The 26419-nt window shown below is 37.5% G+C and overlaps 1 protein-coding gene and 1 pseudogene across 3 annotated transcripts in view; both read left to right on the top strand.

Moving 5' to 3' along the window:
• Positions 1 to 26419, top strand: part of JAK2 (Janus kinase 2) — a 156516-nt gene that overhangs the window by 51599 nt on the left and 78498 nt on the right. For all 3 annotated transcript variants that reach the window (XM_023213175.2, XM_023213177.1, XM_023213176.1), the window contains 3 exons: positions 7867 to 7990; positions 15986 to 16103; positions 23421 to 23566. In XM_023213175.2, the coding sequence (XP_023068943.1) occupies positions 7867 to 7990; positions 15986 to 16103; positions 23421 to 23566 (388 nt within the window). The remainder of the gene's footprint in view (positions 1 to 7866; positions 7991 to 15985; positions 16104 to 23420; positions 23567 to 26419) is intronic.
• LOC111543302 lies at positions 8966 to 15957 on the top strand (annotated as a pseudogene).

Below are 26419 nucleotides of genomic sequence, written 5' to 3'. Positions count from 1 at the left end.
CTGACTAGCTGGACTATAGGCACCCACCACCACACCCAGCTAATTTTAGTATTTTTGGTAGAGACAGTGTTTGCCATGTTGGCCAAGCTGGTCGCAAACCCCTGACTTCAGGTGATCTACCTGCCTCGGCCTCTCAAAGCGCGTGAGCCACTGCACCCAACCAGAGTCTGTTTCTTTAATGGTTGTAGTTCTATTGAAGTTTTAAATTTATTTATCTTTTTAAAGTTATATTTTTGCAAAAATTGTCCATCTGTCTGTTTTTCAAGTTTATTGGCATAATGTTGTTCTAGCACTCTTTGTCTTCATAACTTATAATTATGCTTTTTTAAAGTTTTTAGTGTTTATCTGTGCCTCTTTTTTTCTTATTATCCTTGACAAAGATCTATTTTGCAAATAATCATCTTTTATTTTGTCACTTCTCCCTATTGGATTTTTATCATGTCCATCTGTAACCTTTCTTTGGGATTACTCTATTGTCTTCTACTATATTGAGTAGATACTTAGATCATTTGCTCTTATTTTCTAATATAAGCAGATAAAGCTACAATGTTTCCTCTTGAGTTTCACTTTAGTTGTATTCCATGATTTTTAATACATGATATTGGTAATCATTATTCATTATAAATGCTTCTTAATGTATTTTCCTTTGGCTTTTGAGTTATTTGGAAGTTATTTGTAAATAAAAGAATGAATACAAGTATACTGTTTAAAAGTTGCTACTAAATAATATTATTGCAACACATCTGTAAGTAGACGGTCGTGTTAATAATTTAAATTCAGAATTTAAGTCTTTGTTGTCAGTTTGTCATTTGTGTCATTTCTGTCTACAGTGGAAAATAGTGAAAACGTAGCTAGGATAAAATACTTCTGTGTTCTGTGAACATTATGTTTTAAATATATAGGATTAAAATTTTTACATATTCATTTTTGATTTAATTGAAGTATGGTCAGAGAACTTGGTATGTATGGTTATTCTGTGGAACTTCTAAAGACTTGTTTTGAGTTCACATGATTGTTGTGTTTGTGTTTGTGTGTGTACATGTATGCATATGTGTGAATGTTCTATATATGCTTGAAAATAGCTTGTATTATTTACTTGTGTGGTTTAGGTATTCTCTTGGTTCAGCGGCTTTCAACCGTTTGTGAATGTACCTTCTAAAAATATCTTTTAAGAAATTATGTATGCACTCACATTTTAAGTTGACATTAAAAATCTTTCATTGTAAATTAAAATAGCACAAAGGATATAATTATTAGTGTATTGTGTAAAACTTGACACATTGTTCTTTTAAGAGTATTCATGACTTCTAAATATTTTTGTAATTTGATACCTATTAATTAAAACAACTCCCTCCCCGCAACCACATACAAGCATGGATTTTTATTATACCTCCAGTTCAGGGAAACTTGAAAATTTGAACCAACCTTTTTGCAGAGGACAACTGAAAAAACCAGATGAAATTTTAAAAAAATATCTGCTTGAAAGAGTCTCAGCAGATATATTTTAAAATATTGACATACCTCAGAGATATTGTGGGTTTGGTTCCAGACTATCGCAGTGAAGCAAATATTGCAATAAAGCAAATCACATGAAGTTTTAGGTTTCCCAGTGCAAATAAAAGTTTTGTTTAAATTATTCTGTAGTCTGTTAAGTATGCAGTAATATTATGTCCAAAAAAGTACATACCTTAATTGAAAAATACTTTATTGTCATAAAGCACTCACAATCATCTGAGCCTTCAGTGAGTCATAATCTTTTTGTTGGTGGAGAGTCTTGCCTTGATGTTGATGGCTACTGACTGTCCAGGATGGTGACTGCTAAACGTTGGGGGGGGGTGGGGTGGCTATGGCAATTTCTTAAAATGAGACAGTGAAGGTTGCTGCATCAATGGACTCTTCCTTTCATGAAAGATGTCTCTGTAGTATGCAATGCTATTTGATAGCATTTTACCTGCAGTAGAACTTCTTTGAAAATGGGAAGTGGATTCACTCAAACCCTGCCACTGCTTTGACTAAGCTGATGTAATATTATAAATCCTTTGTTGTCATTTCAACAATATTCACAGCATCTTCACCAGGAATAGATTCCATCTCAAGAAACCACTTTATTTGCTCATCCATAAAAAGCAATTGCTTATCTGTCCAAGTTTTATCATGAGATTACAGCAATTCAGTCACGTCTTCAAGCTCCACTTCTAATTTTAGTTCTCTTGCTACTTCTACCACATCTGCAGTGACTTCCTCCACTGAAGATTAAATCCGTCAAAGATCCATGAGAGTCAGAATCAGCTTCTTCCAAACTCCTGTTAATGCTGACATTTTGACCTCCTCTCATGAACTACAGATGTTTTTCATGACGTCTAGAATGGTGAATTCTTTCCATAAGTTTTTTTATTTACTTTGCTTACATCCATGAGAGGAAACACTGTGACAGCCATAACCTTACAAAATGTGTTTCCCAAATACTAAGATTTGAAAGTCAAATTGCTCCTTGATTCATGGGCTGCAGAATGGATGTTATGTTAGCAGGCATGAAAACAACATGAAATTCAATGTACATCTTCATCAGAGCTCTTGGGTGACCAGGTGCATTGTCAATCAGTAATAGTACTTTGACAGGAATCTTTTTTTCTGAGCTTTAGGTCTCAACGGTGGCTTAAAATATTCAGCAAACCATGCTATATACAGATGTGCTGTCTTCTAGGTTTTGTCGTTACATTTATAGAGCACAGGCAGGGTAATTGAGCATAGTTCTTAAGGCCCATAGATTTTCAGAATGATCAATAAGCATTGGCTTCAACTAAAAGTCACTTGCTGCATTAGCTCCTCAGAAGAGAGTCATTCAGTTCTTTGAAACTTTGAAGGCAAGCATTGACTTCTCTCTAGCTATGAAACTACTCCTAGGTGGCATCTTCTTCCAACAGAAGGCAGTTTTGTCTACACTGAAAATCTATTGTTTATCAGTGATCTTTGTAAGATCTTTGGATAACTTGCTGCATCCTCTCCATCAACACTTGCTGCTTTACCTCTCACTTTTATGTTAGGGACATGGTTTCTTTTTTTTTCTTTAAGTTCTAGGGTACATGTGCACAACGTGCAGGTTTGTTACATATGTATACATGTGCCATGTTGGTGTGCTGCACCCATCAACTCGTCAGCACCCATCAATTCATCATTTATATCATGTATAACTCCCCAATGCAATCCCTCCCCCCTCCCCCCTCCCCATGATAGGCCCCATTGTGTGATGTTCCCCTTCTTGAGTCCAAGTGAGCTCATTGTTCAGTTCCCACCTATGAGTGAGAACATGCGGTGTTTGGTAGGCTATTAATTATTGCCTCAATTTCAGAGCCTGCTATTGGTCTATTCAGGGATTCAACTTCTTCCTGGTTTAGTCTTGGGAGAGTGTAAGTGTCCAGGAAATTATCCATGTCTTCTAGGTTTTCTAGTTTATTTGCATAGAGGTGTTTATAGTATTCTCTGATGGTAGTTTGTATTTCTGTGGGGTCAGTGGTGATATCCCCTTTATCATTTTTTATTGTGTCTATTTGATTCTTCTCTCTTTTCTTCTTTATTAGTCTTGCTAATGGTCTGTCAATTTTGCTGATCTTTTCAAAAAACCAGCTGCTGGATTCATTGAGTTTTTGGAGGGTTTTTTGTGTGTCTATCTCCTTCAGTTCTGCTCTGATCTTAGTTATTTCTTGCCTTCTGCTAGCCTTTGAATGTGTTTACTCTTGCTTCTCTAGTTCTTTTAATTGTGATGTTAGGGTGTCAATTTTAGAGCTTTCCTGCTTTCTCTTGTGGGCATTTAGTGCTATAAATTTCCCTCTACACACTGCTTTAAATGTGTCCCAGAGATTCTGGTATGTTGTATCTTTGTTCTCATTGATTTCAAAGAACATCTTTATTTCTGCCTTCATTTTTTTATGTACCCAGTAGTCATTCAGGAGCAGGTTGTTCAGTTTCCATGTAGTTGAGCGGTTTTGATTGAGTTTCTTAGTCCTGAGTTCTAGTTTGATTGCACTGTGGTCTGAGAGACAGTTTGTTGTAATTTCTGTTCTTTTACATTTGCTGAGGAGTGCTTTACTTCCAATTATGTGGTCAATTTTGGAATAAGTGCGATGTGGTACTGAGAAGAATGTATATTCTGTTGATTTGGGGTGATTTGGTGTAGAATTAGGTCTGCTTCGTGCAGAGTTGAGTTCAATTCCTGGATATCCTTGTTAACTTACTGTCTCATTGATCTGTCTAATGTTGACAGTAGTGTGTTAAAGTCTCCCATTATTATTGTATGGCAGTCTAAGTCTCTTTGTAAGTCTCTAAGGACTTGCTTTATGAATCTGGGTGCTCCTGTATTGGGCGCATATATATTTAGGATAGTTAGCTCTTCCTGATGAATTGATCCCTTTACCATTATATAATGGCCTTCTTTGTCTGTTTTGATCTTTGATGGTTTAGAGTCTGTTTTATCAGAGACTATGATTGCAACCCTTGATTTTTTTGTTTTCCATTTGCTTGGTAGATCTTCCTCTATCCCCTTTTTGAGCCTGTGTGTGTGTCTGCATGTGAGATGGGTCTCCTGAATACAGCAAACTGATGGGTCTTGCCTCTTTATCCATTTTGCCAGTCTGTGTCTTTTAACTGGACCATTTAGTCCATTTACATTTAAGGTTAATATTGTTATGTGTGAACTTGATCCTGTCATTATGATATCAGCTGGTTATTTTGCTCGTTAGTTGATGCAGTTTCTTCCTAGCATCGATGGACTTTACATTTTGGCAGGTACCAATGGCTGGTACCTGTTGTTCCTTTCCATGTTTATTGCTTCCTTCAGGACCTCTTGTAGGGCAGGCCTGGTGGTGACAAAATCTCTAAGCATTTGGTTGTCTGTAAAGGATTTTATTTCTCCTTCACTTATGAAACTTAGTTTGGCTGGATATGAAATTCTGGGTTGAAAATTCTTTTCTTTAAGAATGTTGAATATTGGCCCCCACTCTCTTCTGGCTTGTAGAGTTTTTGCCGAGAGATGTGCTGTTAGTCTAATGGGCTTCCCTTTGTGGGTACCCCGACCTTTCTCTCTGGCTGCCCTTAACATTTTTTCCTTCATTTCAACTTTGGTGAATCTGACAATTATGTGTCTTGGACTTGCTCTTCTCGAAGAGTATCTTTGTGGCATTCTCTGTATTTCCTGAATTTGAATGTTAGCCTGCCTTACTAGGTTGGGGAAGTTCTCCTGGATGATATCCTGCAGAGTGTTTTCCAACTTGTTTCCATTTTCCCCGTCACTTTCAGGCACACCAATCAGATGTAGATTTGGTCTTTTCATATAATCCCATATTTCTTGGAGGCTTTGTTCATTTCTTTTTACTCTTTTTTCTCTAGACTTCTCACTTCATTTCATTCATTTGATCTTCAATGGCTGATACTCTTTCTTCCAGTTTGATCGAGTCAGTTACTGTAGCTTGTGCATTTGTCACATAATTCTCATGTTATGGTTTTCATCTCTGTCAGTTCTTTTAACGACTTTTCTACATTGGTTATTCTAGTTAGCCATTCGTCAAATCTTTTTTTGAGGTTTTTAGTTTCTTTGCACTGGTTACGTAGTTCCTCCTTTAGTTCTGAGAAGTCTGATTGACTGAAGCCGCCTTTTCTCAACTCGTCAAAGTCATTCACCGTCCAGCTTTGTTCCGTTGCTGGCAATGAGCTGCATTCCTTTGGAGGGGGAGAGGTGCTCTGATTTTTTGAATTTCCAGCTTTTCTGCACTGCTTTTTCCCCATCTTTGTGGTTTTCTCTGCCTTTGGTCTTTGATAATGGTGAGGTACTGATGAGGTTTTGGTGTGGGTGACCTTTCTGTTTGTTAGTTTTCCTTCTAACAGTCAGGACTCTCAGCTGCAGGTCTGTTGGAATTTCCTTGAGGTCCACTCCAGACCATGTTTGCCTGGGTATCAGCAGTGGAGGCTGCAGAAGATAGAATATTGCTCAACAACGAGTGTTGCTGATTCTTGCTCTGGAAGCTTCGTCTCAGGGGTGTACCGAGCCGTGTGATGTGTGAGGTTTCGGTCTGCACCTAGTGGTGGATGTGTCCCAGTTAGGCTACTCAGGGGTCAGGGACCCACTTGAGCAGGCAGTCTGTCCGTTCTCAGATCTCATCCTCTGTGCTGGGAGATCCACTGCTCTCTTCAGAGCTGTCAGACAGGGACATTTACCTCTGCCGAAGTTTCTGCTGCTTTTTGTTTAGCTATGCCCTGTCCCCAGAGGTGGAGTCTACAGAGGCAGGCAGGCCTTCTTAGCTTTGGTGGGCTCCACCCAGTTCGAGCTTCCCGGTGGCTTTGTTTACCTACTTAAGCCTCAGCAATGGTGGGTGCCCCTCCCCCAGCTTGGCTGCCACCTTGCAGTTAGATCTCAGACTGCTGTGCTAGCAATGAGGGAGGCTCCGTGGGCTTGGGACCCTCTGGACCAGGTATGGGATATAATCTCCTGGTGTGCCGTTTGCTAAGACCCTTGATAAAGTGCAGTATTAGGGTGGGAGTTACCCGATTTTCCAGGTGTTGTGTGTCTCAATTTCCTTTGGCTAGGAAAAGGAATTCCCTTCCCTCTTGCTCTTCCCAGGTGAGGCGATGCTTCGCCCTGCTTGAGCTCTTGCTGCTCGGGCTGCACCCGTGGACCAGCACCAACTGTCTGACCCGCCCCAGTGAGATGAACCCGGTACCTCAGTTGAAAATGCAGAAATCACCCATCTTCTGTGTTGCTCACGCTGGGAGCTGGAGGCTAGAGCTGTTCCTATTCGTCCATCTTGGGTGCGCCCCCTCGGTTTCTTTTCTTAAATCTCATGAACCAACCTCTACTAGCTTCCTACTTTTCTTCTGTAGTTTCCTCACCTCTCTCAGCCTTCACAGATTTGAAGATAATTAGGGCCTTGCTCTGGTTTAGGGTTTGGCTTCAGGGAATATTGTGGCTGGTTTGATCTTCTATCTAGACCACTCAAACTTTTGTCACATCATCAATAAAGCTGTTTTGCTCTCTTATCATTTATGTATTTACTGTAGTAGCACTTTTGATTTCATTCAGAAACTTTTTCTTTGCATTCAGAACTTAATTGACTGGTGCAGGAGGCCTGGCTTTTAGCCTATCTTGGCATTTGATATACCTTCCTCACTTAGTTTAATCATTTCTAGCTTTTGATTTAGAGTGAGAGATATGCAACTCTTCAATATATGAAACTCTTCCTTTCCCTTGAATGCCTAGAGGCCATTGTAGGATTATTAATTCACCTATTTTCCATACTGTTGTATCTCAGGGAATAGAGAGGCCTAAGGAGAGGGAGTGAGACAGGAATGGCTATTGCTGGAGCAGTCAGAACACACACAACATTTATTGCTTATGTTTGTCATCTTATATGGGCACGGTTCATGGCGGCCCCAAACGATTACAATTGTAATGTCAAAGATCACTGATCACAGATCATCATAACTGATATAATAATAATGAAAAAGTTTGAAATATTGCAAGAATTACCAAAATGTGTCATAGAGACACAAAGTGACACATGCTGTTGGAAAAATGGTGCTGACAGTCTTACCAGATTCACAGTTGCTGTAAATCCTTATTTTGTAAAGAAAAAAAAAACCCCACAATATCTGCGAAGTACAATAATGCAGAGTGCACTAAAATGAAGTATGTTTGTATAAAAAAAGATTGTGATTAATAATTCAGCTGTAGGGAGTGGAATATCAGAAGATTTCAACTGCTACTACATTTCATCCTGATTTTAAGAGTTGTGACTTTAGCCTCATTACAAACTATAGGTGCTATGTAAATGTTCTGTTGTGTATCTTTAATAATTCCTTTCTCTGCTTCTTTTCTAGGTATCACACCTGTGTATCATAATATGTTTGCTTTAATGAGTGAAACAGAAAGGATCTGGTATCCACCCAACCATGTCTTCCATATAGATGAGTCAACCAGGAATAATGTACTCTACAGAATAAGGTACTTTCTTCAGTAAAGTAACTCACTTAATGCTAAAAGGCAAAATGGGAGAAATTATCAAATATTTTTGAATTGCAAGGTAGTTAATACCAGAGACCTGAACCAATTAGTTAGCACTCATTTAAGATTTCATTTCAGATTCTGTTTCTCCATCAGAGAAACTGTTCATACATGTTGTTTAAGTAGAATATTCTGAGAATAAAGCTGTTTTGGTGGGATGCCACTTAACTCCTTATGATTATAATTAAATAAGTAAAAAAAAAAATCAGAATGGGCTTTATTAACAAAATCCTAAATGTTTGGGATATTGCTGGTTTGTGCAATGTTTTGCGCAATAAAATGCAATTTCACGTCTTATCTTTATAAAGAACTTTTAAAAAAGTTGTTGTGAAGAAAAGAGACTTTTCCCAGTGTGTATCTGCAGCCTCAAATTGTAAGTTAATTTATATAATTTATGGTAATGTGTAATGCCTATTTAGAGAAATCTAGAAATATTTTTTTGCTCGAAAGGATGAAACAAAGATATGTTTGATTTGTGTCTCATAAATACCTGTGATTTTTCTAAGCATTTATATATATATATACACATATAAAATTCATCATAACTTAAGGAGGTATTAAGATTCCCACATTAAAGATAAAGAATTTAGAGCATTGAGAAACAATATTACTCAAATTTATTCATGGTCACACAGCTAGGAATTGGGAATCAGGTTCAAATCCTAGTTTGCTTCATAAGCTTGCCTCTTAACCACCTCATGTGTACTTCATTAAAGAGGTAATGTATATATAGTATTTATTATTGTGCCTATCACTTCGTGCTCTCTCAGTAAATTTTAGTATTGTTTTGCTTCTTTCCCTTCCCCATTCTATATACAAATATGCAATTGGATGTGTTTGCATTTACTGATATCTAATGTATACTTTGCACTGAGTTCAAAAAATTATTTTTGATATAATTATTGAAAAGACAGTTGGTGAAAAAATCAATAAATGTTCAAATAAATAATAGATGTACAAAAATCAATAGCATTATATGCAAGCAACCACTTACATAATAGATAAAGAAGATCCTATTCAATATAGCTACAAAAACCCTTAACTAACCAGGAATGGTCTTAATAAGAAAAAACACAAGACGGTATAGGAAAATTAGAAACTCATTTGAAGAATATGAAGAATTAGGACATAATACTGGAATAGGCAGATGGAATATTACAAAGATCAATTTCTCTTACACTGTGTGCTAAGCTCTAAGCCAATTAAAATCCTAACAAAGGGATTTTAGGGAGTTGGACACATTACTATGTTAATTTAGAATTATTAAATAAGATAGCCATGAGAAAGAAGACTTATCTGGGAATTGTAAAATATTTTGTCCCAGGCGATATTTTCACATTATATGAAACTACAAAATGGTATCTATTATTAAAGCCACATAATTAAATTCAGAACCATAACCTAAATAATGAGAATGATGGGGCCAGTATATCTTGAAAGTACTCCTTCATACATATAGAAACGTAATATATGAAGAAATCTTTTCACGTTAATGTGGAAGGGAGAGATTAGTCAATAAATGGGGGTGTGATAGTTGATTAGCTGTTTGAATAAAATTTTAGCTTTTCTTTATAATGTATATCAGATAAATTATAGATTGACTAAAGATCAGATTGATATGTAAATAGAAATGTAAAGAAAATCAAACTATAAAAGTCTGAATTGGAACTGAATTCAGGTCCTTGGGAAAATACCATTTAAACTGCAAAACAATAGAAGAAATCATATGGGAATGATTGCAACTGTCGACTGTAAAAATTTTCAGATGTCTGAAGGTTTCCTCTTAAAATGGAAAGGCAAACTGTAAAGATGGTTTCAACAAATCAGATAAAAGGTTAGTATTCTTATAAGTATAAAATTAAAAACACTGTATCCATTAAACAGTAACTTAATGTACATGAAGAAATAGTGTTACTAGTTATGAGAATAATGCACATAGTTACAACTATTCATTGGTCTCATAACTAGTGATGCTGAGAATTTTTTGAAAAGGCCATTAATGATTTGTTTTTCTTTTGTTAAATATTTCTTCATGTACATTAATTGTTTAATGGATAGTGTTTTTAATGCCAACAAGTTAGAGGATCAAGATGAAATGGACAAATTCCTAGAAAGACACAAGTTATAGGAACTGCTAAAAGAAAGAACAGAAAGTTTGAATAGGTCTATGACAAGTAAAGAAATCAAATTAGTAATTTTTATAAAAGCCCAGGCCCAAGTGGCTTCACTTGTGAATTCTGTCACACATTAAAAGAATTATTACCAGTTATTCACAAAAAATAGCAAAGGAAGGAGAATTTCCCAACTATTTCTGTGAGTTCAGTATTACCCTGATAACAACTTCAGACAAAGATATCTAGAAGAAAACTACAGACCAATGTTGTAGGTAGAAAATCAACAAAATATTCGCAAATTGAATCCAGCAATACAGCTTGAATATGTCTTATCTGAAATGCTTGGGACCAGAAATGTTTTGGATTTTGGATTTTTTTTCAGATTTTTAGAATATTTGCAGAGTATACACTGGTTGAACATACCTAATCTAAAAATCTAAAGTCTGAAATGCTCTAATGAATATTTCTTTTGCACATCAGGTTAGTGCTCTAAAGGTTTTGGATTTTGGAGCATTTCAGGTTTCAGATTTTCAGATTAGGAATGCTCGTGTGTTTACAAAAATATTAAATACCATGACCAGGTGGGATTTATCCCAGGAAATACAAGGTTAGTGTAGCTTCCAAAAATCAATCAATGTAATATACCACATTAATAGAATAAATGACCAAAACCACATAATCATCCCAATAGACACAGAAAAAGTATTTGATAAAATCCAACATCCCATCATTATAAAAAAACTCAACACAATAGGAATGGCAAGGAACTTCCTCAATTTGTTCAAGGGCATCTATAAAAAAATCCAAAAGTAATGTCGTACTTAATGGTGAAAGACTGAATGCCTTCTCCCTATGATCAGGAATGAGATGAGGATAGCTACTCTTACCACTTTGATTTAACACTATACTGTAGATTCAGGGTAGGGAAATAAGGCAAGAAAAAGAAATAAAAGGCATTTATATTGGAAAATAAGAAGTAACACTGTAGTCATCCCACTGTATCCATGGGTTTCACATCCATGGACTAAACCAACTGCAGATTGAAAATATATGGAAAAAAAGTTGTGCTTGTACTGAACATGTACAGACTTTTTCTTGTCATTATTCCCTAAAGAATACAGTATAACAATTATTTACATAATATTTACATTGTAGTAGATATTATAAGTAGTCTAGAGATTTTAAAGTATACTGAAGTATGTGCACAGGTTATATGCAAATAGTATATCAGGAACATGAGTATTTGCAGATTTTGGTATGTGTGGGAGGTTCTGGAACTAGTAGTGCATAGATAGCAAAGGATGATTGTGTATTCACAGATTACATGACCTTGCATATTAAAAATCCTAAGGAATTAATAAAAACTATTAGAACTAATAAATGAGCTCAGGTTAGTTGCAGAATAGAAGATCAATATATAAAAATCAGTTGTATTTTTATACACAAAGAACAATCCAAAAATGAAATTTAGAAAATTTCATTAACAATAGCATAACAAATTTTTAGGAATAACCTTAACAAAAAGTGTTTACACTGAGAACAAAAATGTATACACTGAGAAATATAAAACATCATTGAACGAAATTAAGGAAACACCTAAATAAATGGAAAGATATCTCATAGAGGACTTCATATTTTTAATATGGCAGTACTCCTTAATTGATCTGTATGTTCAGTGCAATTCCTACTGAAATCCTAGCTGTCTTTATTGCAGAAATTGACAAGTTAATCATAAATTTATATAAAAGCAAAGGGACTTAGCATAGCTAAAATAGTCTTGAAAAAGAACAAAGTTTGAAGACTATACTTCCTAATTTCAAAATTTATTACAAAACTACAGTAATCAAGACAGTGTGGTACTAACTTAAGGATGAATATACAGATTAATGGAAAGGAATTGACAGTCTCAATATAATTTCTCACATTGATGGTAATTGATTTTTGATCAGGGTGCCAAGACAATTCATGGGCAAAGAATAGTCTTTTTAAATAATAGTTCTGGGACAACTGGATATCCACATGTAAAATAATGAAGTAAGACATCTACTTCACACTAGATAAAAAAAAAAAAAAAAACTTAAAGTGGATCATAGGCCTATATATAAGAGCTAAACTTATTAAAACTCCAAGAAGAAACACAAGTCTTTGTGTACTTAGATTAGGCAGTGGTTTCTTAGATATGACACCAAAAGCTCAAGTGACAAGAAAAATAGTTAAGTTAGACTTTATCAAAGTTAAAAACATCTGTGCGTCAAAGGACACTATCAAAAATGTGAAAAGACAACCCACAAAATGGAAGAAAATGTTTGGGAATCATATATCTGATAACTGTCATCTCCAGAATATAAAAGAATTCTTAACAGCTCAACAATACAACTTAATCTAAAAAGTAGGCAAGGGACTTGAATAGACATTTTTCCAAATAAGACATACAAATGGCCAATAAGCATGTAAAAAGATGCCCAACAGGCGGGCCCCAGAGCGGGCTCAGGGGAGCGTGGCGTGCCAGGCGCCTCCCGCCCAGAACATACGGAGGCTGGCCCAGGCGGCGCAGGAGCTGGAGCAGGGCCCAAGTGGGCGTCCGAGCCCGAGCGGAAGTGGGAGAGGGGCCGGAGCGGGGGTCCGCGCCGCGCTGCTGAAGCCTGGCCGGCCGCCCAGACACTGCCTGCGGCCCGGCCATGGCAGAGCCAAGGAAAGGATCTCTATACAAACAAATACGTAGCTGTCAAATTGGAGCTGATGAAGTCCTGGGCCCCACAGCTGCACCTGGGGTACTGGTTCTACAAGCGGCTCAGCGCCACTGAGGGCTCCCCTCAGGCCTACTACTTCGGCATGTGCTGAAAGTACAACGCCATGGTGCTGGAGCTGCTGGGGCCCAGCCTGGAGGACCTGTTTGACCTTCACGCTGAAGACGGTGCTCCTGATCGCCATCCAGCTGATCGCACGCATGGAGTATGTGCACACTAAGAGCCTCATTTACCAGGACGTGTAGTCCGAGAACTTCGTGGTGTGGCGCCCGGGGACCAAGCAGCAGGTCACCATCCACATTATCAACTTCGGGCTGGCCAAGGGGTACACTGGCCTTCAGACCAGGAAGCACATCCCGTACCGTGAGCACAAGAGCTTGACAGGCAGGGTGTGCTACATGAACATCAACATGCACCTGGGCAAGAAGCAGAGCCACTGCAGTGATCTGGAGGTGCTGGGCCACATGTTCATGTACTTCCTGTGCAGCAGCCTCCCCTGGCAGGGGCTCAAGGCCGACACGATCATGAGTGGTACAGAATATCGGGAACACCAAGAGCACCACGCCCATCGAAGTGCTCAGCTAGAACTTCCCAGAGGAGATGGCCACATACCTGCACTACGTGCGGCGCCTGGACTTCGAGAAACCCGACTGTGACTACCTGCGGAAGCTCTCCACCAACCTCTTCGACCGAAGCGGCTTAGTGTTCGACTCTGAGTACCACTGGCCCAGGAAGCCCTTGGCGACCCCCATCGGCACCGTCCACACCCACCGGCCCTCCCAGCCTCAGCTTTGGGACAAAGATCAGCCACACAGCAAAAACCAGGTGCTGACCTCCACCAATGGGGAGCTGAACGCGGACGACCCCACGGCCGGCCACTCCAGCGCCCATCATGGCGCCTGCAGAGATGGAGGTGGGCGATGAAACCAAATCTGCTGTTTCTTCCCCCTGAATTTTCTCCGTGCAGCCCCTTGGGACGTGAGCTCGAGCCAGACTCTGGCTGGAAGCCGGGACGCAGACTTCAGGGGCCGCACCTGTCTCAGCTGGCGGCCCCATCCCCCAGACGAGGGGTCAGTCACTTCCTTCACATAAGACTGGCCAAAATTTCTACACCTGTGTCTAGTCCGCCCCTCCAAGAGCATTAACTATTTAAAACAAGGAAAAAGAGGAGGGGGGAAGACCCCTTCTACCCCCAAACCTGCCCCTCCATTTCTTTGCTGAAGTGAGTAGTGCGATCCTGGAGGCCCTCAGGGCTGAGGCCTGGCCCCGGCCCTGCCATCCACCCCCGTTAGCTTCATAAAGTCTGGCTTCTCTCCCTCGATCCAAAGGCCGTTTTCTGGAGGGGAGGGCAGGCCTGGCCTGGAGTGGTGCTGTGGGGCTATCTTGCCCAGGCCCACCTGGGAGGGACACAGGCATTGCTGCCAGGGGTGAGGCCGTGCCCCAGGCTTTCCCAAAACTAAAGGGGAAGGGAGGGGTGGGGCCGCGGCTGAAGCCAGCTCCGCACCCAAAATGCTGCACCAAAGCCCAGGCGCCGGACGCACGGCCACTGCAGCCTTTCCCAGCCTCGTCCCGGCGAGGGGCAGGTGGGCCCTGCTAGGAGGGTGCTTCTCGAGGCACCTGTTCCCGGAGGCTGTGCTCCGACCCTCAGAACCTGAGGGGGGTGGGCCGGCTGGCGTCGCCCAGCTCGGCCCCTGGGCTCTGCTGTGTGGGGGCGCGCGGGCATGGGGCTTCCTGTCTCTGTGCTCTGCCACCCGGCAAGCAGCCGCAGACAAAATGCCTTAAAGCCCCCGGGCTCAGCCCCGCAGGTGTATGTGCAGGGGCCTGGGGGTGGCTCTGGACTGGCTGGCGGTTCCCAGCGGGTCAGCTTGAGGCCGTGCCCAGGGCGGTGGCCCTCAGTCTGGTTTTTGCTTTACCAAGTGTACAGGAATGGCATTTACGTTTCTCTGATGCTCTTTTGAAGCCATACAACTTAGGGGCTTTTTTAAAAAAAAGAAAAGAAAAATGAAACTCCCCCAAAAAAGATGCCTAACATCATTGGTCATTAGAGAAAAGTCAATCAAAACCACAATGAGATAATAATAGATCTACAAGGATGGCAAAAATCAGAAAGACAAACAATAACAAGTGTTAGAGGATTTGGACTAGTTTGGAAGCCATATATTGCTATTGGGAATGTAAAGTGGTACTGCTACTTTGGAAAACAGTTTGGCCATTCCTCAAAAGGATAAACACAGAGTTACCATGTGACCCAGCAATTCTACTTCTAGATATGTATGCAATAGAAATGAAAACATATATCCACAAAAACTTGTACATGACTCTTCATACCAGCATTATTCACAATAGCAAAATAATAGAAACAGTCCCAAATGTCTGTCAGGCGATGAATGGATACGGAAAAAGTGGTATATTCATACAATGAAATATTAATTTGGCAATAAAAGGGAACCAAGTAACGATACATGCTCTAATGTGGATGAACCCTGAAAGCATTATGCTGAGTGAAAGAAGGTAGACAGGCCACATGTTCTAAAATTAGAGCGTGGTGATATTTGTATAATGCTATGAATAAACTAAAAACATTGAATTTTACACTTTAAGTGGGTGGACTTTATGATAATTATATCTCAATAAAGGTGTTACTGAAAGACTCAATATAGAGTATTCTTTGTTTCTTTGAAGGACAAGTTTTTAACTTCCATTTCTCCAAAGAAGCAATTATTTGTTTTTATGCCAAATTGGCATTTTCAGATTCTTTACTGGTGTTACTGGATTAAATTATGTTTTTACTTTTTGTTAAGGTTTTATTTCTACATTTTTTGTTTCCTATTGCTTCTATATTGTGTGCACTGAAGGAGGTAGTATATTGATTTTACACTTACATTTCTTGTACTTTCTGCCTATATTAGTGTTATCCACATATCCTTTTGTCTCTAATATATATTTAATACTGTTAGCTGTGTTTTCTAAGTATGGGATAATACCTTTCAGTATGCTGTAGTTGACTATATATAGATAGTATGTTTGTATATGAACTGTTTGGAAGCTGACCACATGTTTTTATTATCTTGTAGATTTTACTTTCCTCGTTGGTATTGCAGCGGCAGCAACAGAGCCTATCGGCATGGAATATCTCGAGGTGCTGAAGCTCCTCTTCTCGATGACTTTGTCATGTCTTACCTCTTTGCTCAGGTATGATTATACTATCTTACTTGTACTTGTGTTAAATGATAAATATTTTGCTGTTTAGTAAGTCACTTAATCAGGAAAAACTTCACATATGGGAAAATTGCAGTTCTGTCTTGCACAGCAGGTGCAGAGAAGTAACAAAATTGAGTCTTTTTAGCACTAGTTTTTAATCCCCTGGTTTATGGATAATAGAATCTATTTTATAAAGTTTTTTTGGATTGATCCTTTTGAATTTCTTTTTTTTTTTTTTAGGACTTTAGGTCATTTTAAGGATTTCACAAGGTATAGACTGAGGTTTACAGCATGATTCATGTAGGCATATATGGCTAAAATATTAGTAACATTTCTTTAGGGTTTTAAAAACAATTTTGGACAATTTCAGGCTTACACAATGGTCAATGAACTGTAGAGGAAGTAGGCTACATAAAAAATCAGCTATGATAGTTTGTGTAGCTGTTTATAGGAAGGTGACTGGATGCTGATACTTAGTCTAAGAGCTATATTCAAGTTATTTGTTCACTAATACAGTTATGTCAAATTTTGGTATTGTGTTGGTATTTCATAATGCTTTCTTCTCTAGTACCTTGATTTAAACAGTAATTGAAATATTTTGTCATTAAATAACTTGTTTTTATGTGCTGCTAGACTAGTATGAATAGAAACTAAAGGAAGAAAATATATTAGTGCTCTTGGGTAAAAATATGCACTTGGTATCCCCAAGGTATCAATCAGGAGTTCTAAATCTGATTTGCTAATATTGTAGGAAATAAGCCCACAAATCCTCATGGCTCGCATTTCCGAGAAGCAGCCTAGTAAGGCTAGTTCAGTTTATGAACAACAAAAGCAAAAATATTTCTCTATTGGGGTATGAGACCAACAAACTTTATTTTTATTGTGGTAAGAAATATATAATAAAAATGACCATTTTAAGTGTGCGGTTCAGTTGTATTAAATACAAACACATTGTTGTACAACCATCACCACCATCCATCTCCAGAACATTTTTCATATTCCCAAATGGAAATTTCATACCCATTAAATAATAACTCTCTATTTCCCATTCCCAATGGCCTTTCGCAGTCACCATTCTACTTTTGACTATAAATCTGCCTTTTCTAGGTACCTCATACAAATGGAATTATACAGCATTTGTCCTTTTTTGACTGGCTTATTTCACCTAGCATAATGTCTGCTAGGTTCATCCATGTTGTAGCATGTGCTAGAATTTCTTTCCTTTTTAAGGCTGAACAATATTTCATTGGATATGCATACTGTATTTTATTTGTGTATTCATCTGTCGATGGATACATGGGTTGCTGCTGTGAACATGGGTAAACAAATATTTTCTTGAGTCTGTTTTCAGTTCTTTTGGATATATACCCAGAAGTGTAATTGCTGGATCATATGGTACATTTGTAATTTTTTTGAGGAACTGCTACATTATCTTCTGTAGTGGCTGTACTATTTTTCAGTCCTACCAGCAGTGCACAAGTGTTCCAATTTCTTAACATCCTCAACAATGCTTTGCTTTGTTTGATAATAGCCATCCCTATGGGTATGAGGTGGTATCATTGTGATTTTGATGCGCTACTTCTCTAACAACAAGTGATCACGAGCATCTTTTCATATGCTTGTTGGCCATCTGTTTGTCTTCTTTGCAGAGATGTTGCTTGTTGGCCATTTGTTTATCTTCTTTGCAGAGATGTCTATTCAAGTCCTTGGTCCATTTTTAAATCAGGTTGTTCGTTTGTTGTTGTATTGTAGAAATTATTATTCTGGATCTTAACTCCTTATAAGATACATGATTTGTACATAGTTTTTCCCATTCTCTAGGTTGCCTTTTCATTCTGTTACTTGTCTTTTGGTAGACAAAAATTTTAAATTTGGCTGTATTCTAATTTATCTATTCTTTTTTGTTTCTTATGTTTTTGGTGTTGTATCCAAGAAATCATTGCCAAATCCAATGTTATGAAGCTTTCTTTCTGTTTTCTTGCAAGAGTTTTATGGTATTAGCTCTTATATTTAGGCCTTGCGTCCATTTTGAGTTAATTTTTGTCTATCATGTAAGGTAAGGGTCCACTTCTTTTGCTTGTGAATATCTAATTTTCCTAGCACCATTTGTTGAAAGACTGTCTTTTCTCCATTGAATGGTCTTGGCACCTTTGTTGAAAATCATTTGACCACCAACTTACTTTTTTATACAGCTCCTTTATCTTTATAGCCATTATAAAAAGAGAGGGGGATGGAAAGAGGCTTCTGAGAATAGCCTTTTGAAAATAGGATATTATGAGGTTACAACTTTCTGTTGCTTTTACGGGTATATTATTCACCTGTCCTGCAGAGCTAGTTTATTTTGGGGGCAGGCTAGTTAAGTCCCGTTTATAAGCCAAGTTTTCCCAAATTATTCATTCAGCTACTTTAGCCTAACATTAATACTGCAATGTCTAGTATTTTTGATCTAGAAAAATTTTAGTTGATTTCAGAATACTCAATTTTATCCTTCTAGGAAGGACTGTCTTGTCTAGCATGGCAAGATAATTTCACCATATAATTCTAAATTATGTCTGGATAGTACCACAGGCAACTTTCTATTTTTTAATGTTTTTACTTCTCTAAATTTGTGCCCAGAAAATATGATAGTATTTAGATTACTCTAGGATTATACTGTTATTTTATACTATATGCATATTGTAGACTATATATAGCAAATTTGACCAGTGGCATTACCAGAATGTAAGAATATCTTGACATCTTTGAATAACCAAAAAATAGATAAGCCACTGAACTGTCTTTAAAGTTCTTAAGACAGTACCTATAGGAAGACAGATTTGGAAAAGGTAAGCAAATAAAAATCAAAAGTAAGATGGCCCTTTTAAATTCAGTTTCCTCTGGGAATTGTCTTTATATCATCAAATATGGCTGCTCAGCAAATAAACTGCTGACACGTGAACAACTTTTAATTAATTCATATCTATTCAACAACAAATGGATATTTACCTCATGTTCTTGGCATCATTTCTGATTTTGTGACTGTGGTGACTTTTTTTTATTTCCCTGGCTAATGAAGATGTAAATTTCTTAAGCTCAAATTTTGTCTGCTACTCAGATGAGAAAAGGTTTTCTTTCTTACTTTATTTTTTTTGTAGAGATGGGGGTCTTTGATGCCCAGGCTGGCATGATCATAGCTCACTGCAGCCTTGAACTCCTGGGCTCAAGTGATTGTCTTGCTTTAGCCTCATAGCCTCCCGAGTAGCTAGGTACAGGTGTGTGCCACTATGCCTGGCTAATTTTTTTAGTTTTGTTTTTGTAGAGATGGGGTCTCACTCTATTGTCCAGGCTGGTTTTAAACTCCTGGCTTCAAATGATCCTCCTACCTCAGCCTCCCAAAGTGCTGGGATTACAGGCATGAGCCACCACACCTGGCCTGAAATTTTTCAGTAGTTTTAATTAAATGAATATTTTGAGGGTACATACTATAATATTTAAGGAATAGTATGTATTATGTTTTGCCATTTGAGACTCTTCCATTTGTAACTTTTCTCTAGTGAATAGTTGATTATGTTTTCAGTTTTGCTATCACTAATTTTTCATATATTTATTGTCTTTTGGTCATGAGTTCCACAGAATTTCCACATGAGCAGAATTTGTTATCTACCAGTTCTTTTCTTTTCTTTCTTTTTTTTGAGACAGAGTATCGGGAGAACCTGCTTCCGATGGTTACGTGGTTTCTTTTCTATTTCCTAGGTGTCTTGGCTGGTTTGAGAAATAAAGGGAAAGAGTATAAGAGAGAGAAATTTAAAGCTTGGTGTCCAGGGAAGACATCACATGTTGGCAGGATCCGTGATGTTCCCAGAGCTGTAAAACCAGCAAGTTTTTATTAGCGATTTTCAAAAGGGGAGGGAGTGCACAAATAGGTGTGGGTCACAGAGATCACATACTTCACAAGGTAATAAAATATCACAAAGAAAGTGGAGGCAGGGCGAGATCACAGGACCACAGGATGAGGCGAAATTAAAATTGCTAATGAAGTTTCGGGCACACATTTGTCATTGATAACATCTTATCAGGAAACAGGGTTTGAGAGCAGACAACCTGACTGACCAAAATTTATTAGGCAGGAATTTTCCTGTCCTAATAAGCCTGGGAGCGCTACAGGAGACCGAGGCTTTTTTCATCCCTTCAGCTTCGACGGCACGCCTTAAGGGGGCCATCTACAAACCTACCCTCAGGGCGCATTCTCTTTCTCAGGGATGTTCCTTGCTGAGAAAAAGAATTCAGCGATATTTCTCCTATTTGCTTTTGAAAGAAGAGAAATATGGCTCTGTTCCATCCTGCTCACCGGCGGCCAGAAGTCTTATCTCTGGTGTTCCCTGAGCATTGCTGTTATCCTGTTCTTTTTTCAAGATGCCTAGATTTCATATTGTTCAAACAGACATGCTCTACAAACAATTTGTGCAGTTGACACAATCATCACAGGGTCCTGAGGTGTCATATATCCTCCTCAGATTATGAAGAAGATGACAGGATTAAGAGATTAAAGTAAAGACAGGCATAGGAAATCACAAGGGTATTGACTGGGGAAGTGATAAGTGTCCATGAAATCTTCACAAATTGTGTTCAGAGATTGGAGTAAAGACAGGCATAAGAAATTATAAAAGTATTAATTTGGGGAACTAATAAATGTCTATGAAATCTTCACAATTTATGTTCTTCTGCCACGGCTTCAGCTGGTCCCTCCGTTTGGGGTCCCTGACTTCCTGCAACAAGAGAGTCTCCCACTGTTGCCTGGGCTGGAGGGCAATGGCGTGATTTCAGCTCACTGCAACCTCCGCCTCCTGGGTTCAAGTGATTCTCCTGACTCAGCCTCCCTAGTAGCTGGGATTACAGGTGCCCGTCACTACACCCAGCTAATTTTTTGTATTTTTAGTAGAGATGGGGTTTCATTATGTTGGCCAGGCTGGTCTCGAACTCCTGACCTTGTCATCTGCCCACTTTGGCTTCCCAAAGTGCTGGGATTACAGGTGTGAGCCACCATGCCCAGACTATCTACTAGTTCTATATGGAACCAAGGCAAACTATTAAAAAGAATCTACCAAGTCATTGATCATCATCTACTTAAAACAGTATAACTTACTTGCCTGTTCTCAAAAGTGTGGTGAAATAAGTGTTTAAAATTGAGCAAAAATCTGTCTCCTACCCGAATTAATTTTGTATTAGCAACGTTTAGGCCATTGTTTTGGTTAATACTGATTATATGATGGTGTGCGTCTTAATAGTTTATTTTCTTATATGAAAATATCTTCTATATTTTATTAATAAAAAAGCAAATACACTTTTAAATATATGTTTCTTTTAATAAAATTCATTTAAAAAGGTTCCAGTAAAGCTTTAAGTTCGTGAGACAAGTTATCAACATCAAAAGAAGGGAAATACAGATGTAGAATATACAAGGCCCTATATTTCTCTTGTCCGGTTTAAAACCTTGATTCACATTGTTATTTTAGGTAATATGGCTCTTACCTTTTTTCTACAAAGAAAATTGGTATTATGATTAGAATATTTGTACTTTTGCTTTCTTTTTCTTTCTCCCATTACATGTTCAGTCTGATTTATCTGTATTCCTAAATCCTTCAGATCAAAATCTTAGAACCTCTGTGTTTCTCTCTTCTTCATTCTTTTTACAATATATAGTTAATACAGTATCAGTCCTTTTCAGGATCTTTTAGTATCTTATGTTTCCTGGATCAGATCCTTGTTATTTCATATCTGAGCCATACACCAGCCTCTTAAAGAGCCTCTCTGAATACACTTTATTTTCTTCAAGCACTTCTATCATTGCTACTACTCTACTGATGGAAGAGACATGATGAAAATAGATCTCCATAGTTTCTAGGATTAGGTCATTCAAGGGCACCTGCAGTCTGACCCCAACTTACTTTTCTAGGTTTTAATCCACATTATTTCTTCATATAAACTTCAGTCCCTAATCAAATTAGTTTATGCATCTGAACATAACTTGTGCTTTTTTGTGTGTCTCGTTCCTTCTATTTCTTTACCCTGTTTTGTGTCCATCATACATTTCTTTATTTTTAAACACACTCTGAAGTTTCAAATCTTCCATGAAACCCTCCTTGATTACTCCAACTGAATATAATCTTAACTTTCTCCAAGTTCCTGAAGGAGCTTTTGTGTGGTGCTTCCTATATCATGTCTGGCATTACAATTATTTGCTTCCGTTTAGCTTTATATAAGCTAAATTTTGGTCCCCTTGATGACTGAGACCACATCTTATACAGTCATGTGTCACTTACTTATGGGGATATATTCTGAGAAATACGTTGTTAGGCAGTTTTACTATTCTGTGATTATCATGTATTGTACTTATACAAACCTATATGGTATAGCCTAGTATATGCCTAGTCTATATGGTATAGCCTATTATTGCTCTAGGCTACAAACCTATATAGCATGTTGCTGTACTGAATATTGTAGGGAATTGTAACACAATGGTAAGTATTTGTGTAGTTAAACATATATAAACATAAAAAAGGTACAGTACAAATGCAGTATTACAATCTTATGGAACCATCATTATATATGTGGTCTGACATTGACCAAAACATTGTTATGGGGCACATGGCTATTTCTTTGTATCCAACACCATTTGTAGTATGATGCTTCCAACATAATTGGAGTTCAGTATATATTTAATTCAGTAATATCTATTTTAATTTAGGTGATTTTTATGTAGAAGATATAAATTGAAGATATATGCAATGAAATAGGCCGATGTTGTATGTACTTTGTAATTGGGAACCCAGTGTAAATCAGCTTCCATTTGCAAATGAACTTTTATTAAAATTGTATTGCAAAATGAATGAAAATTAAAGGAGGAATTTATTTATTTATTTATTTATTTATTTATTTATTTATTTATTTATTATTTTAGAGACTGGGTCTTAGTCTGTCACTCAGATGGGGTGCAGTGGTGTGATCATAGCTCAAGAGATCCTCCTACCTCAGCCCCCCGAGTAGCTGGGACTGCAGGTGTGTGCCACCATGCCTGACTAATTTTTAAATTTTTTGTAGAGACGAGATCTTGTTATGTTGCCCAGGCTGGTCTCAATCTCCTGGACTCAAGTGATCTTCATGCCTTGGCCTCCCAAAGTTCTGGGATTACGGGCATGAGCCACTGAGCCTGGCCAATTTGTAGCTTGTAAATACGCATGTTCTGAAAATTATGATTAAAATACAATCATAGATTAAAACATGTTAATGAAACTTATGATGAGATATTTCCTTCTAAATTTCTGGTTTCAGTGGCGGCATGATTTTGTGCATGGATGGATAAAAGTACCTGTGACTCATGAAACACAGGAAGAATGTCTTGGGATGGCAGTGTTAGATATGATGAGAATAGCCAAAGAAAATGATCAAACCCCACTGGCCATCTATAACTCTATCAGGTAATATTCTTTTGCAAATCCTTACACGTAAGTGTGAGTAGAGATTTTATATAATTCCTATATATTTTCTGTGTTTACCCATGCCTTTTGATTTTGTAATACTGGTTAAGTACCCCTTATCTAAAATGCTTGGAATCAGAAATGTTTCAGATTTTGGATATTTCCAGATTTTGGAATATTGGCATTGAACTCAACAGTTGAGCAACCCTAATCTAAAATGCTCTAATGAGCATTTCCTTTGAACATCATGTTGACATTCAAAAAGTTCTGGGTTTTGGAACATTTCAGATTTCAGATATTTGCAAGAGGGATAGTCAACCTGTAATAAAAAATCATACGGGTAAGTTTTATATCTTGGGAGTAACACACACTTTGTAAGGTGAAATTATTGAAAGAGTTGTATTACAGGAAATATCATAGGTATTAAATATCTATTATTTGATTTCATTTATTCTGAGAAGGCTAGGTAAGTTCAGAGGAATGGAAGAAACACCTGGAGGCATACTTTTTGATAGCAGATCCTCTAGCTGGCTATATAAATGACCTGAATAAGTATTTCCCAAATGGTGGTGTATTATTTTATTTGCATTAGAATCACATGGGGGTGTCCGTTAAAATCAAAGATTTCTGGGTCCTAATCCAAGAGATTTGGATTCAGTAAATCTGAGTTGAAGCCCACAAATATGAATTTTTACAGGTGCTCTAGGGTATTCTTATACAAGTGATCCAAACTCTGCATTTTATTCTTCTGCATATTGAACTTGACAATCATGGCTAATAACAGTTTTCTGAAACTCTACAGGCTATAAAACTACTTTTTAAAAAGGTATATGTAAGAATGGTTTGACTTTAAGTTTGAAGGCTAAATATGTGTTTTATATATTACATACTTTACCAGATTAAAAATTTGAGTATGTCATGAATGTGCTTAAAGCTTCCTTTTTTGAAATTGTTTTCCCAGTAACTAGCTTTAGTAATTTCTTTGCCCTGTCATCAAAACAGTTACATACCCAATTTGCAGAGTATCAATTTCTGTATTTCTCTCTTTGGTTTTAAATATTCTTGTTTTACTTTCAGATGTCTGTTAGGCCTTAACTCAACGGTGTAAGCCGTAGGGTATAATTTTTGGAACTCAGGAATCTAAAAGATTCCAAAGCCCAAAGGAAAAAAAAAAAAACACATTCATTCACTCATTTGGTAGCTATTTATTGAATACTTGCTGTGTGCCAGGTTATAGTAGAACATAGTTGCAGGAAGAGTATCTTAGATGTCGTTACATAGAAACCAAAGGAATTGAGGGGAACACAGTTGAAGAACAGAAGCTTTGATCCATTGAAGATGAATGTTACAAATATGAAGCCATCTCTAGACTTATGCTATCCTGGAATATTTCTGCTTTGGAAACCATGATGTTATCCAAAGTCTTGGCACAATCTTTCTATGTAGATTGTAGTTTCTTCCAGGTTGAGAATCATGTCATCTATTACTCTTCTCCCTACATTATTTAGTCTAGTGTACTAAACCTGATGACTATTTAGTAACTGTATTTATCTGATTCTTTTAACTCATGCTCTTAGCCAGAATATAAACACATGTGCAGAATGCTGCATCATTTTTTTTACTGCTTTATTTTAAAAATAGTGTAGATATTAAACATTTATATAAGATTCTGTGATATTTAAAAGTTTATTGAGATAATTTACAAATCATAAATCTCACCCATTTAAAGTGTACAATTTAATATTTTGTATTATATTCACAGGGTTGTATAAAGATTACCACAATCTAATTTTAGAACATTTTCATCCTTTCTGAAAGAAACCCCATGCCCATTAGCATTCAGTCCTCATCCCACTTTCCCCTAGCCTCTGGAAATCACTTTTTGTTTGTGTGGATTTTCCTGTCTCAAACATTTCATATAAATAGAATCATGCAAAATGTGGTGTCGCATTTTTTTGTCTGACTTCTTTCACTTAGTATGATGTTTCCAAGGTTCATTCATGTTGTAGAATGTATCAGTACTTCATTTCTTTTTATTGCTGAATCATATTTCATTATATAGATATACCACATTTTGCTTATTTGTTCTTCACTTTATGAAATGTGGGCTGCTTCCATGTTTTGGCTATTGTGACTAATGCGGCTATGAACAGTTGTATATGAGTAATTTTGTGGATGTATTTTTTCATTTTTTCTTGTGCATACATTTAGGAGTGGAAATCCTGGAACATACAGTAACTCTGACTTTTTGAGGAACTGCTTAACTTCAAAAGCAGCTGTGCCACATTACATTCACACTAGCAGTACATGAAGAGTTCCAACTTTTTCAGCACTTGTTTCTGTCTGTCTTTATTTTATCCATCCTAGTGGGTAGAAGAGCTGTCTCATTCTAGTTTTGATGTTCATTTCTCTAATGACTACTGGTGTTTGGCATCTTTTCATGTACTTTTCGGCCATTTGTATGCCTTCTTTAGCGAAGTGTCTATTTGCATTAATTGCTCATTTTTTAATTGGGTTAGTTGTCTTTTAATTGTTGAGTTAAAAAAATTCTTTTTATATTCTGCATACCAGTCTCCACATATAATCATATTTATGATTTGCCACTATTTCCTCCCATTCTGTGTATTGTTTTTTTTTTTATTTTTTTATTTTTTTTATACTTTAAGTTCTAGGGTACATGTGCATAACGTGCAGGTTTGTTACATATGTATACATGTGTCATGTTGGTGTGCTGCACCCATCAACTCGTCAGCACCCATCAATTCATCATTTATATCAGGTATAACTCCCCAATGCAATCCCTCCCCCCTCCCCCCTCCCCATGATAGGCCCCATTGTGTGATGTTCCCCTTC

The sequence above is a fragment of the Piliocolobus tephrosceles genome, chromosome 14 (genome assembly GCF_002776525.5).
Source record: "Piliocolobus tephrosceles isolate RC106 chromosome 14, ASM277652v3, whole genome shotgun sequence".
Lineage (NCBI taxonomy): Eukaryota > Metazoa > Chordata > Mammalia > Primates > Cercopithecidae > Piliocolobus > Piliocolobus tephrosceles.
This window is presented reverse-complemented; position numbering and strand designations above follow the sequence as displayed.